The sequence below is a fragment of the Coturnix japonica genome, chromosome 1 (assembly GCF_054131305.1).
Source record: "Coturnix japonica strain WE chromosome 1, WE-NBRP24, whole genome shotgun sequence".
Lineage (NCBI taxonomy): Eukaryota > Metazoa > Chordata > Aves > Galliformes > Phasianidae > Coturnix > Coturnix japonica.
The window spans coordinates 177,963,178-177,978,524 of NC_140663.1; the positions used below are offsets into that span (position 1 = coordinate 177,963,178).

The window sequence follows — 15,347 nt, forward strand, 5'->3', positions numbered from 1 at the left end:
GCCTGACAGATGGCTCCAACCTTCCTCCCTCTGCTGAGTTAATTGTTCAGCTGCTCAGGGATGCTCATCCCCAACTTCCCAGTGTTCTGAAGCTCCATTCAAGTTGGCAGAGCTCTGATCTATGCAGCTGTATGAGAACATGATGTTCCAGCCTTCAGCTGTAGAAAAGAGCACGACAGTCCCGTTCCACAGCAGCAGCTGGGAGAACTTAGATTGCAATGATAGGGAAGTGTTTGGGAGTCTTTTGTCCTGGGAGGTCACTACAGCAGAATCCCTGCTGGCCGTCACCTTGCTCAGACTGATAAATGAACCAGTTATAGATTTGGAGATTCTATATTTCTAAGCTTCCTTGAGTTCTAAGCCTTCAGTTTTAGATCTGAGCAGTTTTGTCTCAAGGAGCAATTCAGGTTATCACTGTTCACTTATTCTGCAGGCTAAAGCAGCAAATGCTCACAAACCAAAGGCAAAACGTGCCAAAAATGGAGAACTCAGAAAAGTAAAACCAGATTTCACCGTGGACCCTTTTCGTTCACATCGCAAACAAGACAGATACAAACATACGTATTTGTCCTTATTAAGATGAGACACTTCACAACGGTGGAAGTTTCTCCTTGTCAGTACAGAGCTCACAATTCAACTTTCTGGAGGCTTGAGCAGCTGAGGAAGATCAGCCTCTCACTCCCAGGGATGGCTCTGAAATGGACTGAGTGTTCTCCAGCACCTCAGCTCATCTGGGCCAGCAGCTCTTCCAGTTCAGGTCGGGACTTCAATCGACTCTTGAAGTCAGATTCCGTGTGCTGTAGAGAGGAAAAGAAACAGCACGTCAAAAATCACCTCGAGTACTTCCCAAATCAAGAGAAATACAAACCTTCTCCCTAAGTGCACCAGTGAAAAGTGAAAGAGTGAAGCATCAGCTGAACCAATGTAGCGGGACTCCTTTGTGGCCCCAATTCAGCCTTGGAGGCTCCTCCTCACTGCTGAAGTTCTGAGGGAGCTACCAGCTGCAGTTTGAAGATGAGTATTTATGACACAAAAAATGGCACAGGAAACAGAAAAGTAGGGGCAAGCTGTAGAACATGTGTTAAATGCAGCTATCAAACCGAAGTCTTCGAGTTGAGAAGTGACTTTTGGAAAGAGTGAGCACTGACACTGTGCTATCAGCTCTGCATCGTGTCCTTACAGAGACCTGCCACCTCCTCCAGAGCTTTGTCAGGGCATCCTAAAGCTTTAATCTCTCTCTGTTTCCAGTCTTACAAAGCCAGCTCGGGTCTTTCCCCTGGGCTCCCTGCATCAGACTACAGTGACTTTGCAAATGGCACAATGTCACAGCTCTCCCTCCAGAGACAAAGTTATCAGCCAAAATATACTAAAGAAAGAGATGGCAGTTCTAAGGCTGTGACCAAAGCAAAGGAGATTACTGGACTCCAGAGACCTCCTCCTATATTCCTCGTGTTTTTTGCAGAGCTGGAGATAACTAAATGTTCTTCAAAGGCCATTAAGAAAATGGTTTTGACATTTGAATTTAGCGTACTGTCTTCTCTTTCCAGCTGTAACATCTTTTAGTCCCTGAATTACCTGGAACTGTCTTAATGTAAAGCAACAGTAGTTTAAGTATCTCCTTATACCTGGTGCATTAAGAGTCCTGTTTAGGGACTATAATTCTGTCTTGAAGTCCTCAGTGCTGAGAAAACTCTTAGTGGTTTCTGCAGAACCCTTCCCGGAGCAAATCCCATCAGAACAGAGCACAGCATTTGGGTTTCTAGTCCCAGCTTCGCTACCAGCTCCATGAAATTCCTGGTGACTCCCAGGTAAGAAGTTGAAGGCAGTGTTAAAGAAGAGCATTCCCTTCTGAGTCATGAGGAATCCACATGGGCAAAGGAAAGCAACTTGCTGACTCCTACAGATCTATGGGACTGGTTGGGAAGATTCCCTCTGTAGCACTAATTATAAAAGGATAAGTGGGAAATAAAACTCCCATCCAGTATTACAAGGAATGGTGTTTGACAGGTCAAGTGAGGGCCTGGTTCTGGGAGATCCTGGGTGTTGGTAGCTCTACATTGGCAGCCTCAGGACTAGGTACCTGTGCTTTTCTAAGCAAATTCACATCATGCATCATACCTGCCTTCTAAATGCATAAAATTAAGCATACCTCTTTCATTAACAGATGGACCCCTTCAGGCTGATTACTCTGAATAATTTCCAAGAGTATTGGAGCAAACGTTGAGCTCAATCTGCTGATCTGAAAGAAGAAAGAAAGCACTGCAGGAGAAGAACAACAAATGCAAAACAGACTTGTTTTACTAACAGCACAGAGCGGGAATCCATTTCAGTATGAGCCCAGGGCACTCAACTCCCTCATTAGAGAAGCACTCAGCTTCATGTGCGCACCTCGTATATAGCACAGCCCAAAGCTCTTGGTTTGGATCCCTGTCATTTAGATGAGACTCTACACAAAAGCTGTCATGGCAAACTTGCAAGCCCTGGTGTTAACATTGCACCATATCTCCCTAGCAAGAAAAATCCTGTGTCAAGGTTTGGAATAATTCAGACTCAGCATGCAGCACAGGAACATGCTATAGATATGCAGCAGTGAAGCGTCACTTAGGAGAAACACCTACTTAACTGTACAGCTTTGAACTGGCTGATACTACATGAGTATTTCCACATTTCATCCAGTTTGTTCAATTGTTTGTCCTCTAACATGATATTTCTAACCTTTGTGTTCTGCAGAAAGTAGATAGTAAATTGTCTGACTGAAACAGAATCATAGAATGACAGAATGGCCTGGAATGGTTGCAAAAGACCACGATGATCATGTAGTTTTAACCCCCTGCTGTGTGCAGGGTCACCAACCAGCAGCCCAGGCTGCCCAGAGCCACATCCAGCCTGGCCTTGAATGCCTGCAGGGATGGGGCATCCACAGCCTCCTTGGGCAACCTGTTCCAGTGCGTCACCACCCTCTGGGTGTAAAACTTCCTCCTAAGATCCAACCTAAACCTCCCCTGTCTCACTTTCAAACCATTCCCCCTTGTCCTATCACTGCCCACCCTTACAAACAGCCGTTCCCCCTCCTGTTTACTCGCTCCCTTCAAGTACTGGATGCCCACAATGAGGTCTCCCTGCAGCCTTCTCTTCTCCAAGCTAAACCAGCCCAGTTCCCTCAACATTCCTCATATCAGAGCTGCTCCAGCCCTCTGAGCATCTTAGTGGCCTCCTCTGCACCCACTCCAAGAGCTCCACGTCCTTCCTGTGCTGGAGGCCCCAGACCTGGATGCAGCACTGCAGATGGGGCCTCACAAGAGCTGAGTAGAGAGGGAAAATCACCCCCCTCTCCCTGCTGGCCACCCCTCTTTTAAGAGGATCCAGGAACCACTTCTCTACCTTCTATTTCATGAGTAACCTTTAGCAAGAAACCTAATTAGACTTCTTTGTGCTTTGAGTTAGACACAAATTACACCTTTCAATTGTTGAAGGGACTTAACTCCTCTTGTTAAAGCTTCTGAGATACGAGGTGCTGCACAAGAGCCGCAGCACTATCAGCAACCGGCAGCTCATACCTGGACAACCCTCTGGTGGGTGGTGAGAACTGCATCCAGCTGCATTTTGGAGCCTCGTTCTTCCAAGAACAGCACTTCGTTGGTTTTGGTGGGCATCGCGTAGCTGCAGGAAGCACAGTCAGTTCTTAGGACAGGGAGGAGAGATTGGCGATACTTTACAGGAACAAATCAACTTCCAGCAGCGGAGAATGTGGAAGGAGATTAAGTTTTCATGAGGAATTAATTATGCAAACAATGTATCTTGCAAATCAAGCACTGGCAGAAGCTGGGTGCCTTACTGGAAAGAGATAAGGGAGAAGCCTGCAACACTGCAGGCAGCCAAAACCTCTTTCAGCTACAAACATAGAATCATATGCGATCAAAAAGAGAACTTTTAAGTCCTGTACAGCTGAAGGAGAGCTTTAAAGCAAAAGTTCTTACTTATTTTGCAATAGACTTCCTATTCCCATTAGGAACAGAGCTGAAAACACTGCTGCTACACGTCACTCAAAAGACATTATTTTCACCTCTGTGATTTAACAGGGGTACAGAGACTGGATCAGATCCTGCTCTCCTGTCACTGTTAATGCAGACACCTCAGCTTCCCTACCTGATGTTCAAAATAAATAAACAGACACCCATCAGCTGCTGTTGTGTCACAGCTTTTAGTGCCGCTTGGTGCAAAAACATCACGGAGGGACTAAAACGATCAATGGACAAAGGATTTCAGACCTATGGCTGACTGTTCTAAGTGCACAAACGTAAAGAAAATGGTTTTTGATGGGTTTTACCAGCATTAAGCTGGGACCGGTGACTAGAGAGTTACACTTATAGCTGTTTCAAACACCGCTAAGTATTCTGACTTCCTTACAGCAATGCAGTGATTCCAGCTCCTCAGATGCACTGCTGAAGCTCTGTCACAATCCTCAGACTCATTCAAACCAGCAGCACTGAGGCCTGAATTCCTGGACTCAACATCCACAGCCTTCAGGGCTTTTTTTGTCTTTTTTTTCCCCCCATAGGAATAAAAGGCAACAGCAATTTTTCCTTGAGATCCGTTTAGTCATAGCCCAAACAATTCCACTGCAGCCCTACACAAATAAAGCATCCCAAACTGCAGACAAACAAGCTCAAAGAGAACACGAAGAGAACAACTTCCAGACGATGGAAGATTGGGATTTTAAATGAGCATCTGTCAGAGATTATATCATGCCCTTTACTTGAAGCTAAACTCATTGACAAGCCTCACACAGCCTACCGCAATGCGATTGCAATGGATAACAACACAGAGCTGTGTTCTTTATACCTTTCATTCACTCTAATGGACAGCTGGTTGCAGAGTTTATGCACGTATTGAGCAAAATGCTCCACGAGACACATATCGTAGGAAGTCATCTGGATGTTAATATCTCCGTACTCATGTTCAGTCCCAACATTTATCTCTTTCATCTGTACTCTATCCCTTTTTCTCTTTGGAACCTGTATTAAAAGAAAGAAAAGAAAGCATTTTTTTGTTTCCTCCCATTGCAGCTGGAAATACAAGACATTAACTGTTGTTGTGTTAAACAGGAGGTTGAGTTAGTGTACTCTCGTTTGTCAAAGGTTTGCTGAACCACGTTGAACACATCACAGCCCATCTGTGCTCATTTTCCCTGCCTCTGAAAGTGGGATGACATTATCTTAGCAGATGTTCTGAAGCTGAGCAGCTCAGTCCTTGGATGGCAGCGCTACAGAAGTGGCCCAGAAAATCCATACATACCACAATTAATTCCTTCCAGAAGAAACCAACGGGTGCAAATCAACCTGCTTTCAATCCAGCCCCTGCCTTCGAGGCAGCTGTCTGGATGAGTTATTGTTTCTTCACCTTGCAAAAATGGTCTTCTCTTCCAATTCCAGAGAACATGAAAAGTTTAAGTGCAAATACAACCTGCTCACAGCAGTCAGCAATCACGTGAAGGTGCTTTGTCAAATGCATCAGTAGGAAGAGATTCCTCCCTCTTAAACAACTGAAATTAAACAACATGCTGGACAAAACACTCACACATATTTATGTGTGCTCACTTTTTAACATGGTTCATCAGCCACAGAACTAATAATATAATTGCTTGAGTCAGACTGTACGTGGATGGGTCAGTTGAAAGCGAGCACAATAAGGAAGTTTTTGTGCCTACCTCCTTTGGGAGCAGATGTTTGTACTTCCCAATGCCATGTGTGGGACGGGATCTGTAATGTCTGTGGAAACTCACAAGAGCATCACCTGAAAAGGAAAGCAGAGCAACCACGTAAGCCATTCAGCTGAAAACATCTTTTCTTTTAACAAATGGCTATTGGTGCTTTGAGAGCCCGGAATCTGTGCTGAGGACGTGAATATGTCCTTAGTTGTTTGGGGGAAGGAAAGGGCAGGCCAAGCTTCAGCTGGCCTCTATGCCATTGAGCTCCCAGCATATCCCATCCAGCATGCTACAATACCCAGCTGGTTAGTGGTGAGCAATGGGAAGGGAGAAAGAGATTAAAGATGACTCATTTCCCAGGTAAATTCTCAGCCAAACAACAAAAAAATAAAGAGCAGCGGATGGCGAGGATATTAATGAAACATCTCGCATGACAGCAGTGATGCTATTATGATGGATCTGAGCCTCACTTCATTTTAAACTCAGCCTTGTTCAAACATGCATGTGCTAGGAAGCCAAATCAAAATGGCACCAGATTTATTTATACTTCTTTCCCAGAATGAAATGAAACCCTCAACAGCTTTCACTTTAATAAAGGAAGCACAGAACAGCAAAGAGAAATTGAACACCAAGGAGCTCAGGCACACAGATGCTTCTGTATCAATACCAAGTTCTACTTTAAACTGTTACAGAGGACTCCACCAGCTCAATAAATGTTAAAGTGGGACCTCACCCTGACTGAGGTGGACAGTAACACAGCCAACAGGCTCTGGATGGTGTCAGCATAAAGCCACAAACAAGTATCTGCTCAACCAGGAATGTGAAAACAGGAGAAAAGATTAGGAATAAAAAGGTGCAGGGGGAACATCACGGACTCTGGTTATTTAACCAGCCTGACTGACTAAAAGACATCCAAAAGGAAGCAGGAATGCTCAAATGGAAAACATTTCCTTAAGGAAGGTAAAATTTTGGCTTGCATGTTGACGACAAGAAGCCTTACCTGCAGCACACAGATGACTTTCTCTGGGTGTTGCTGCTCTGTAGGAAAGAAGATTACTGTTAAAACTCCAATTTCACACAGATGTGGAAACATTCCCCTTGTGGCCAAAGCACCTGAACAAAGGCTCACATCCTCATGTCCCTCAGTCACAGATGAGACTCCATTATTGAGGAGACTCTCTCCTCACCCTTCAGCCTTTCAGCTCCCAGACATCAGCACCAAGACTTCCCTCCTCCATTTAAAGACCTTCCTCAGCAAGAATTACTTTATAAAAGCCATATGTTTTCTGACACAGCTTGTAGAGGCGACCGAGTGTGCTCAACACCTTATAGTGTGATGTATTTAAGGGAGTTGATTTCTATGACTCACCGGCTGAGTGCAAACACTTGCTTTAGTAACGTTCCCTTTTTCAAGCACAGCACCTGTAACACAGCACCACAATCACAAGGTGAACACTTAGTGATTATGTACCAGTGTTTCCCAGAATACCCCCATAGAAACAACACCTGAGAGCCTCTGACTGTACCCCAAACCTTCCTGATCTATTTCTATGATCTTTCCACACTGTTATACTCCAGAAAACTGCCACAACACAGAAGAAGGTGACAAAAGGATGAGGATGATTACAGTCACCTTCTCCTGCACACCCTTACTCTGCTGCAGGATGGAATGAGTTGGGTGGGAGGTTCTCCTCCCCACAGATACTGATCACACTCGTCCCCCATACCATCCTCTGAGCTATAAGTCATGTGGGCAACCATTGAGCTCATGTAGTTCCACGTGGAGCAGTGACAACCCCATTCTAACAACCATTGAAAGATTGAAGGAACTGGGCTGGTTTAGCTTGGAGAAGAGAAGGCTGCAGGGAGACCTCATTGTGGGCATCCAGTACTTGAAGGGAGCGTATAAACAGGAGGGGGAATGGCTGTTTGTGAGGGTGGGCATTGATAGGACAAGGGGGAATGGCTTTAAAGTGAGACAGGGGAGGTTCAGGTTGGATCTTAGGAGGAAGTTTTACACCCAGAGGGTGGTGACACACTGGAACAGGTTGCCCAAGGAGGCTGTGGATGCCCCATCCCTGCAGGCATTCAAGGCCAGGCTGGATGTGGCTCTGGGCAGCCTGGGCTGCTGGTTGGTGACCCTGCACACAGCAGGGGGTTGGAACTGGATGAGCACTGTGGGCCTTTGCAACCCAGGCCATTCTATCATTCTATAATTCATCCACCACCCACATAGAGAGAAACAGGGAGCTCTGCTTTGCCATTCCCACCACCCTGGCAGGCTGCATCATTACGAGGAGGGTTAATTACACATCTCATCTCATAACCAAAGAAATAATTACACATCTCATCTCATAACCAAAGAAACAAAGGGTGGGAAGGACGTGGCAAGTCCCTGGAGGTGGTGACAGGACAGGGGCTGCTGTGGTGTCAATGGACCATCCCTGTGTGCTAAGGGAAGGGCGAGAGCTTCTGCCCCATCCACAGGCTGCAAGGGACGGTTCTGGATGTACCAGAAGTGGGTCTATCTCCATGCCCATCAGAACCGGTCCACAACTGCCCTACACCTCCAAACCAGCACCAGAACAGGGCAGAGACCATCCCCATGCCAGGATCAACTCAAGCCCGCCCCTCTCCTTCACAGCACGATACCATGGCCTCTCCTTCCCGTCCTCTACCTCCTACCAGAGCCGTGTCGCCCCCATCCCCATTCCCATTCCCATTCCCATTCCCATCCCATCCCCATCCCCTCGGTACCCCCATGCTCATCGCTCCTCCAGGCCGCGTCCGCCGCTCACAACGCTCCCCCCCTCCGGTGCACCCCCAACACCGCTCCGCCTCGCGTTCCGCCCTCACTCCACGTTCCGCCCCCACCTCCCAATACAGGGCAATAGGGTATAATTCCCACCCTAGGGATGGGGAAGGGCAGGATGAGGAGCTGTATGGGGCAAATAAGGCTGTATTCCCCCCCATCCCCACCCTCTGCCCCCCCTCTCACCCCCATTCTCCAGGCTACACATCCCCAGCTCCCTCATGTCTCCATAGAGAGGTGCTCCATCCTCTGAGCATCCCCATGCTCTCCTCTGGACCCACACCCACATGATATTACAGTTTTTATACCTTTTTTCCCATATGTTTTCCCCTCCCCTCTCCCCTTTGGTTGGGTATTACAGGTTACAATTTTACCCGAGGTTTGCATTTGTTAATTACATTCTGAAATCTGTTAGTTCACTTGCTATCATGTCAGTCTCCATCCCGCTGTTTTTGTTTCCAAGATGTCTCGGTATCTTATCGCATTGATATGTTGATTCCCTTTAAAGCTTCTTCCATTCTGTCCCAAAGGCCTTTGTTAAACAAAGAACCAGGGGGGGTGGTGGTGATTCCAGTCCTTCCCTATATCTCTTCAGGCACATCCTTAGGTATGGCATGACTTGTAGGTTTTACAGTGTATATAACAAAACGTTAAAACATATATCATTGCTAGTTTATACGGTTATATTGTTATTTTAACTTATCCTCTTTGGATCTTTTATCACTCAGGTCCTATTTTTCCAGCACCAAAAATAGTTTTATTTCAGATAGCTGGACAGACAGGAGCTGCGGTCTTTGTACCTATGACTCCTACCTAATAACTACAAATTGCTTCACTTAGATAATGAGACCTTGAAATAAAATATTCTTATCTTATTCTAAACGCAGAAACGACATTTGATTCCCACACTCATTAAGTGTTATAATGGACTGGGATGTGGTGCTGAGGAATAGGATTTAGCCTGGAAGTATTGGGAATGGTTGGACTAGGTCTTTTCCAACCTTGATAATTCTGTTTTTCTGTGAACCGTGGGGATGCAGCACTGAGATACACGGGCAGTGGGCACGGTGTGGGTGTGTTGGGGATCTCAGATGTCTTTACTAGCTGTTATAAGTCTATATCACAACACGCCATGACGGCTCTTTGCACCCTGCAGTACTCCAAGGCTGAGGTACTTCAGCCTCCGTCTCTCCCTTGCCCACACAGCCGATAGACCCGCCCCGCCGCGCACCGATTGGTTCTCTACCTCTCTTATCGCTCGCTGATTGGTCTTCCTCTCCCTTATTCGCAAGCTGATTGGCTCTCCGCTGCGTCCATCAAAGCAGAGAGGCGCCATGTTGAGCCTGTGTGCTCGGTTCCCGCCTTGCGGCGGCCATATTAACTCGGCTGTGGTGATGGCGGCGGAGCTTCGGTCTGAGCCATCCGCTTTTAGGAGCCCTCAGCCGGTCTAACGCTGACCCTGCCGGCTGTAGGGTCGATATAGGGACCCCACAGGGGCTCATCAGCCTCCTGCTCCAGCCTGGAGCCTGAGAAAGGGCTATAGGTCCAATTCTAGCCTAAGAGGAACTGAGAGAAATAATGCTAAGGCCATTTGGTGAGGCCTTGCTGTGTGGACCTATCATTGCAAATACTGTTTGTTCTATGTACATATTGGTTGCAGGGGTAGGACTGGACCTTAGCCCTTAACAAACATCCACTTTGCTGTTGTGGGGTCAACTGAGGTGTTGGAAATGAAGGGAGGTTTCAGTGTGAGGTATCCAGGCTGTAATACAGGCACACACTCAGCTTGTGGGAGAACTAAACACAAACTCGTGTTATTTGTTTGTTTTAAAGCTGGCTGTTGTGCTAATGAAGGGGTAAATCCTTGTGCCCTTGTTGCACTTCGATCACAGATTGCGGCTCTGTAGCTGCTTCTGAAAATAGGTGAAATACTATAGGAATAATGGGCTGAAGGAGCCTTTCCTAATGAGTAACGTGCTTCCAATGGGAGGTCAGGTAGGCAGTGAGGTCTGCCTGGCTGTCTTGGGTGGGGGGAGATGGTTTCAGGGTGTCTGCCACCAAACCCAATAGTCTGTAGGGGTGGCTTAGGAAATGCCATCCCCTTGCAAACTGCTCCTGTCTCTGCCACTCTAAGTGCTGATTGATCACTGCTCCCATTGCTTCTGGCTGGAGCTGTCAGGCTTTGTGATAGATTCCCCCTCTCTTTTCCAGATCATCAGCGTTCATTGACATGGCAAGTCTCTCCACTGCTGACCAGACTCCTCATACATTTGCCTCCTGCTTCGTGATCCACCCTATCAGCCCCTGCACTGCTTAGAAGAGCGAGTGGAGCTTGTGACACACTCCTGACACTGGATCTGCGTCTCCATCACAATCTAATCTGTGGAGAGAAGAAAGGTGAGGGAATGAGGTCCATACAAAAGCAGAGCCCAGGTGGGCTCTGTACTCTATGTGAGGCTATAGATGGGACTTCCACCTTGTCAGCCTTGTTTGGGATCTGCTCCATCTTTGCATCCAACCTCCATACCTCGCAAGGATGCGGGCTCCCACATCTGAGCTGTGTTTTTATGGCACTTCCTGGACACGACAGAAGTGCTGATGTGGAACAGATATTGTGCTGCCCTTTAATCTCACTTCCAGAGCCCCAGGTGTGGCCACCTTGGCAATTACAGTCATTTGAAACTCCAAGGTGCTTTGAGGAGAGAGATCTGGTGGAGTTTGAGCTGGGTTCAGACCGACACTCCCCTCCAGGCTGTTTTCCCTTCTCTGAAGCCCGGATGACATTAAAAAGTCACTATCTTTGTTTATAATCACAGAATTACAGAATGACCCGGGTTGGAAGGGACCTCAAGGATCATGTCGTTCCAACCCCCCTGCCTAGCAGGGCCACCAAACATACACATTTACTAGATCAGGTTGCTCAGGAGACCCCATAGATCCCCACAGAGACCCCATAGATCCCCACAGAGACCCCATAGAGACCCCATAGACACCACAGAGACCCCATAGACCCCACAGAGACCCCATAGATCCCCACAGAGACCCCACAGACCCCATAGATCCCAATAGAGACCCTATAGACCCCCTAGATTCCCCATAGAGACCCCATAGATCCCCATATGTCCCCAGAGAGACCCCATAGAGACCCCTTAGACTCCATATATGGCCAGAGACCCCATAGAGACTACATAGACCCCATAGATCCCCATAGAGACCCCATAGATCCCCACAGAGACCCCATAGATCCCATAGATCCCCACAGAGACCCCATATATCCCCACAGAGACCCCATAGATCCCCATAGAGAGCCCATAGACCCCCATAGAGACCCCACAGACCCCATAGATCACCATAGACCCCATAGATCAGGTTGCCCATGGCCCCGTCCAACCTGGCCTTGAACACCTCCAAGGACGGGGCATCCACAACCTCCCTGGGCAGCCTGTTCCAGGGCCGAACCACTCTCCTAGTGAAGAACTTGCCCCTAACATCCAACCTAAATCTTCCCTCTTTTAACTTAAAACCATTTCCCCGTGTCCTGCTATTGTCAGCCCTTTCCAAGAGTTTAAGGGAAGAGTAAGTTCCCTTCAGGTACTGAAAGGCTGCAATGAGGTCACCCCGCAACCTTCTCTTCTCCAGGCTGAACAAACCCAACTCCCTCAGCCTGTCCTCATAGGGGAGCTGCTCCAGCCCCCTGATCATCTTCGTAAATGATAATCTTCATATAAGTTCCTTTAAGTTTTGAAAGGTCTCACTGGAGTCATTTCTTCTTTATGGCCGTACCTCATCACCCTTGCAGCCATCACTGGTTACCCTGGGATAGCAATGTAGGCTCTGGGCCATATTCTCCTCCCTAAAAGCAGACATCAGCAGCACCAGCCATTGGTCAGAGCTCCTGCTGCTGCTCAGCCTCATCCATGAGCCTCTAGAATTAGGCAAGTTCTTGCCACCTCTGTCCCTTTGGGCCTGATGGGGGGGTTCAGGCATTTGGCCTTTCCCAGACCTATGGTGCCCCATTATCTTCTGTCTGCCCCACGGTGGCTGCAGCCATTCTTAGTGCCTGGGAATGCAGCTTCTGCCTGCTGAGCATCTCATCCCCATGTAGACCCCATAGATCCCCATAGAGACCCCATAGACCCCATATATCCCCACAGAGACCCCATAGATCCCTACAGAGACCCCATATATCCCCACAGAGACCCCACAGACCCCATAGATCCCCACAGAGACCCCATAGATCCACATAGGGACCCCATAGGTCCACATAGATCCCCATAGACCCCATAGACCCCCATAGAGACCCCATATAACCCCATAGAGATCCCATAGATCCCCATAGAGACCCCATAGACCCCATAGATCCCCATAGAGACCCCATAGATCCCCACAGAGACCCCATAGACCCCATAGAGACCCCATAGACCCCATATAATCCCAAAGAGACCCCACAGACCCCATAGATTCCCATAGAGACCCCATAGACCCCATAGAGACCCCATAGACCCCATATATCCCCGCAGAGACCCCACAGACCCCATAGATCCCCACAGAGACCCCATAGATCCCCATAGAGACCCCATAGATCCCCAAAGAGACCCCATAGATCCCCATAGAGACCCCATAGACCCCGTAGATCCCCATAGAGCCCCCACAGATCCCCACAGAGCCCCCACAGATTCCCATAGAGACCCCATAGACCCCATAGATCCCCATAGACCACATAGAGACCCCATAGATCTGCACAGAGACCCCATAGACCCCATATATCCCCACAGAGACCCCATAGACCCCATAGATCCCCATAGAGACCCCATAGATCCCCACAGAGACCCCATATATCCCCACAGAGACCCCACAGACCCCATAGATCCCCACAGAGACCTCATAGATCCACATAGGGACCCCATAGGTCCACATAGATCCCCATAGACCCCATAGATCCCCATAGAGACCCCATAGACACCATAGAGACCCCATATATCCCCATAGAGACCCCATAGACCCCATAGATCCCCACATAGACCCCATAGATCCCCACAGAGACTCCATAGACCCCCATAGAGACACCATAGACCCCATAGATCCCCATAGAGACCCCACAGACCCCATAGATCACCACAGAGACCCCATAGATCCCCATAGAGACCCCATAGATCCCCATAGAGACCCCACAGAGACCCCATAGAGACCCCATAGACCCTATATATCCCCACAGAGACCCCATAGACCCTATATATCTCCACAGAGACCCCATAGACCCCATAGATCCCCATAGACCCCATAGAGACCCATGGAGACCCCATAAACCCCACAGATTCCCATAGAGACCCCATAGAGACCCCATAGAGACACCACAGATCCCCACAGAGACCCCATAGAGACCCCATAGATCCCCACAGAGACTCCATAGATCCCCATAGAGACCCCATAGATCCCCATAGACACCCCATAGACCCCATAGATCCCCACAGAGACCCCATAGACCCCCTAGATCCCCATAGAGACCCCATATATCCCCACAGAGACCCCATAGACCCCATAGAGACCCCATGGATCCCCATAGACCACATAGAGACCCCATAGATCTGCACAGAGACCCCATAGACCCCATATATCCCCACAGAGACCCCATAGACCCCATAGATCTGCACAGAGACCCCATAGACCCCATATATCCCCATAGAGACCCCATAGACCCCATAGATCCCCATAGAGACCTAAGGGTCCAAACTGAGCCCCCCACCCGCATCTAAGCCCCGCCCCCTTTGCTCTCTGATTGGCTGATAGCAGGGAAAAGGGGCAGGGCTTGAATTTTGAGTGACGTGCGCTGGGGGCCGTGGCCGCGCATGCGCAGATGCGGGGCGGGACCGGACCGGCGGTGTGTGGGGGGGGACGGAGCCCAGAGTCCGGCCCTGAGGGGAGCGGCACGACGCCATCCATCGCATTACACAGCCGGGGGGGAACCGTAGAAGGGTAAAGGAGAAAAGGGAAGAAAAAAGAAAAAGAAATAGTAGAGGGGAAAAAAAAATAGGCTTGGAGAGAGAGGAGAGAGAACGAGTCAAAACCGAGCGAGGCGGCGGTGCCATCATGTCGGCGGGCGGGGACTTCGGCAACCCGCTAAGGAAATTCAAGCTGGTGTTTCTGGGCGAGCAGAGCGGTGAGTGACCCCATAACTACGGTCCTATAACCACCAACGCCACCCTACGGCCACATCCCCCCGCCAACCGTCGCTCTGGGGGCTCTATGGGATCTATAGGGTCTCTATGGAGACCTATGGGGATCTGTGGGGTCTCTATGGGGATATATGGGGTCTATGGGGTCTCTATAGGGATCTGTGGGGTCTCTGTGGGGATATATGGGATCTATGGGGTCTCTATGGGGATATATGGGGTCTATGGGGTCTCTATAGGGATCTATGGGGTCTCTGTGGGGATATATGGGGTCTGTGGGGATCTGTGGGGTCTCTGTGGGGATATATGGGATCTATGGGGTCTCTGTGGGGATATATGGGGTCTATGGCGTCTCTATGGGGATCTATGGCGTCTCTATGGGGTCTGTGGGGTCTCTATGTGGATCTATGGGGTCCCTATGGGGATCTATGGGGTCTATAGGGTCTCTGTGGGGATATATGGGGATCTATGGGGTCTCTATGGTGTCTCTTTGGCGATATATGGGGTCTCAGTGGGGATCTATAGGGTCTCTATGGGTCTCTATAGGATCTATGGGGTCTCTGTGGGGATCTATGCGGTCTCTATAGGATCTATAGGGTCTCTATGGGGATATGTGGGGATCTATAGGGTCTCTATGGGTCTCTATAGGATCTATAGG

The 15,347-nt window shown here is 48.7% G+C and overlaps 2 protein-coding genes across 9 annotated transcripts in view; one reads left to right on the top strand and one right to left on the bottom strand.

Annotated features, from left to right (window-relative positions):
• Window positions 1-507: 507 nt before the first annotated feature.
• On the bottom strand, window positions 508-8,526 carry MRPL48 (mitochondrial ribosomal protein L48). The gene is made up of 8 exons (XM_015852650.3): window positions 8,465-8,526; window positions 7,077-7,129; window positions 6,708-6,745; window positions 5,708-5,793; window positions 4,843-5,015; window positions 3,558-3,660; window positions 2,150-2,239; window positions 508-797 (listed from the first exon to the last, which is right to left on the bottom strand). The coding sequence occupies exons 1-8, from the start codon at window positions 8,474-8,476 to the stop codon at window positions 723-725; spliced, it is 630 nt and encodes a 209-aa protein (XP_015708136.2). The 5' UTR covers window positions 8,477-8,526; the 3' UTR covers window positions 508-722.
• Window positions 8,527-9,884: 1,358 nt separating this feature from the next.
• RAB6A (RAB6A, member RAS oncogene family) overlaps window positions 9,885-15,347 on the top strand; it is a 53,018-nt gene continuing 47,555 nt past the window's right edge. For 6 of the 8 annotated variants that reach the window (XR_014942282.1, XM_085536649.1, XM_085536651.1 and 3 more), the window contains exon 1: window positions 14,383-14,676. Coding sequence is in view for 2 of the 8 variants with exons in the window: in XM_085536645.1 (XP_085392771.1) it covers window positions 14,607-14,676 (70 nt within the window). In the remaining 6 variants the exon portion in view is untranslated. Of the gene's footprint in view, window positions 10,114-10,730; window positions 10,917-14,382; window positions 14,677-15,347 lie in introns of those variants that run through there. The other 2 variants (XM_085536647.1, XM_085536652.1) reach the window with 2 other exon arrangements.

Coding starts and splice junctions, on each gene's coding strand:
- MRPL48 (XM_015852650.3), bottom strand. Junction 3,661..4,842: donor TCCATTAGAGTGAATGAAAG/GTATAAAGAACA, acceptor TGCTTCCTGCAG/CTACGCGATGCCCACCAAAA. Junction 2,240..3,557: donor CCCACCAGAGGGTTGTCCAG/GTATGAGCTGCC, acceptor TTCTTCTTTCAG/ATCAGCAGATTGAGCTCAAC.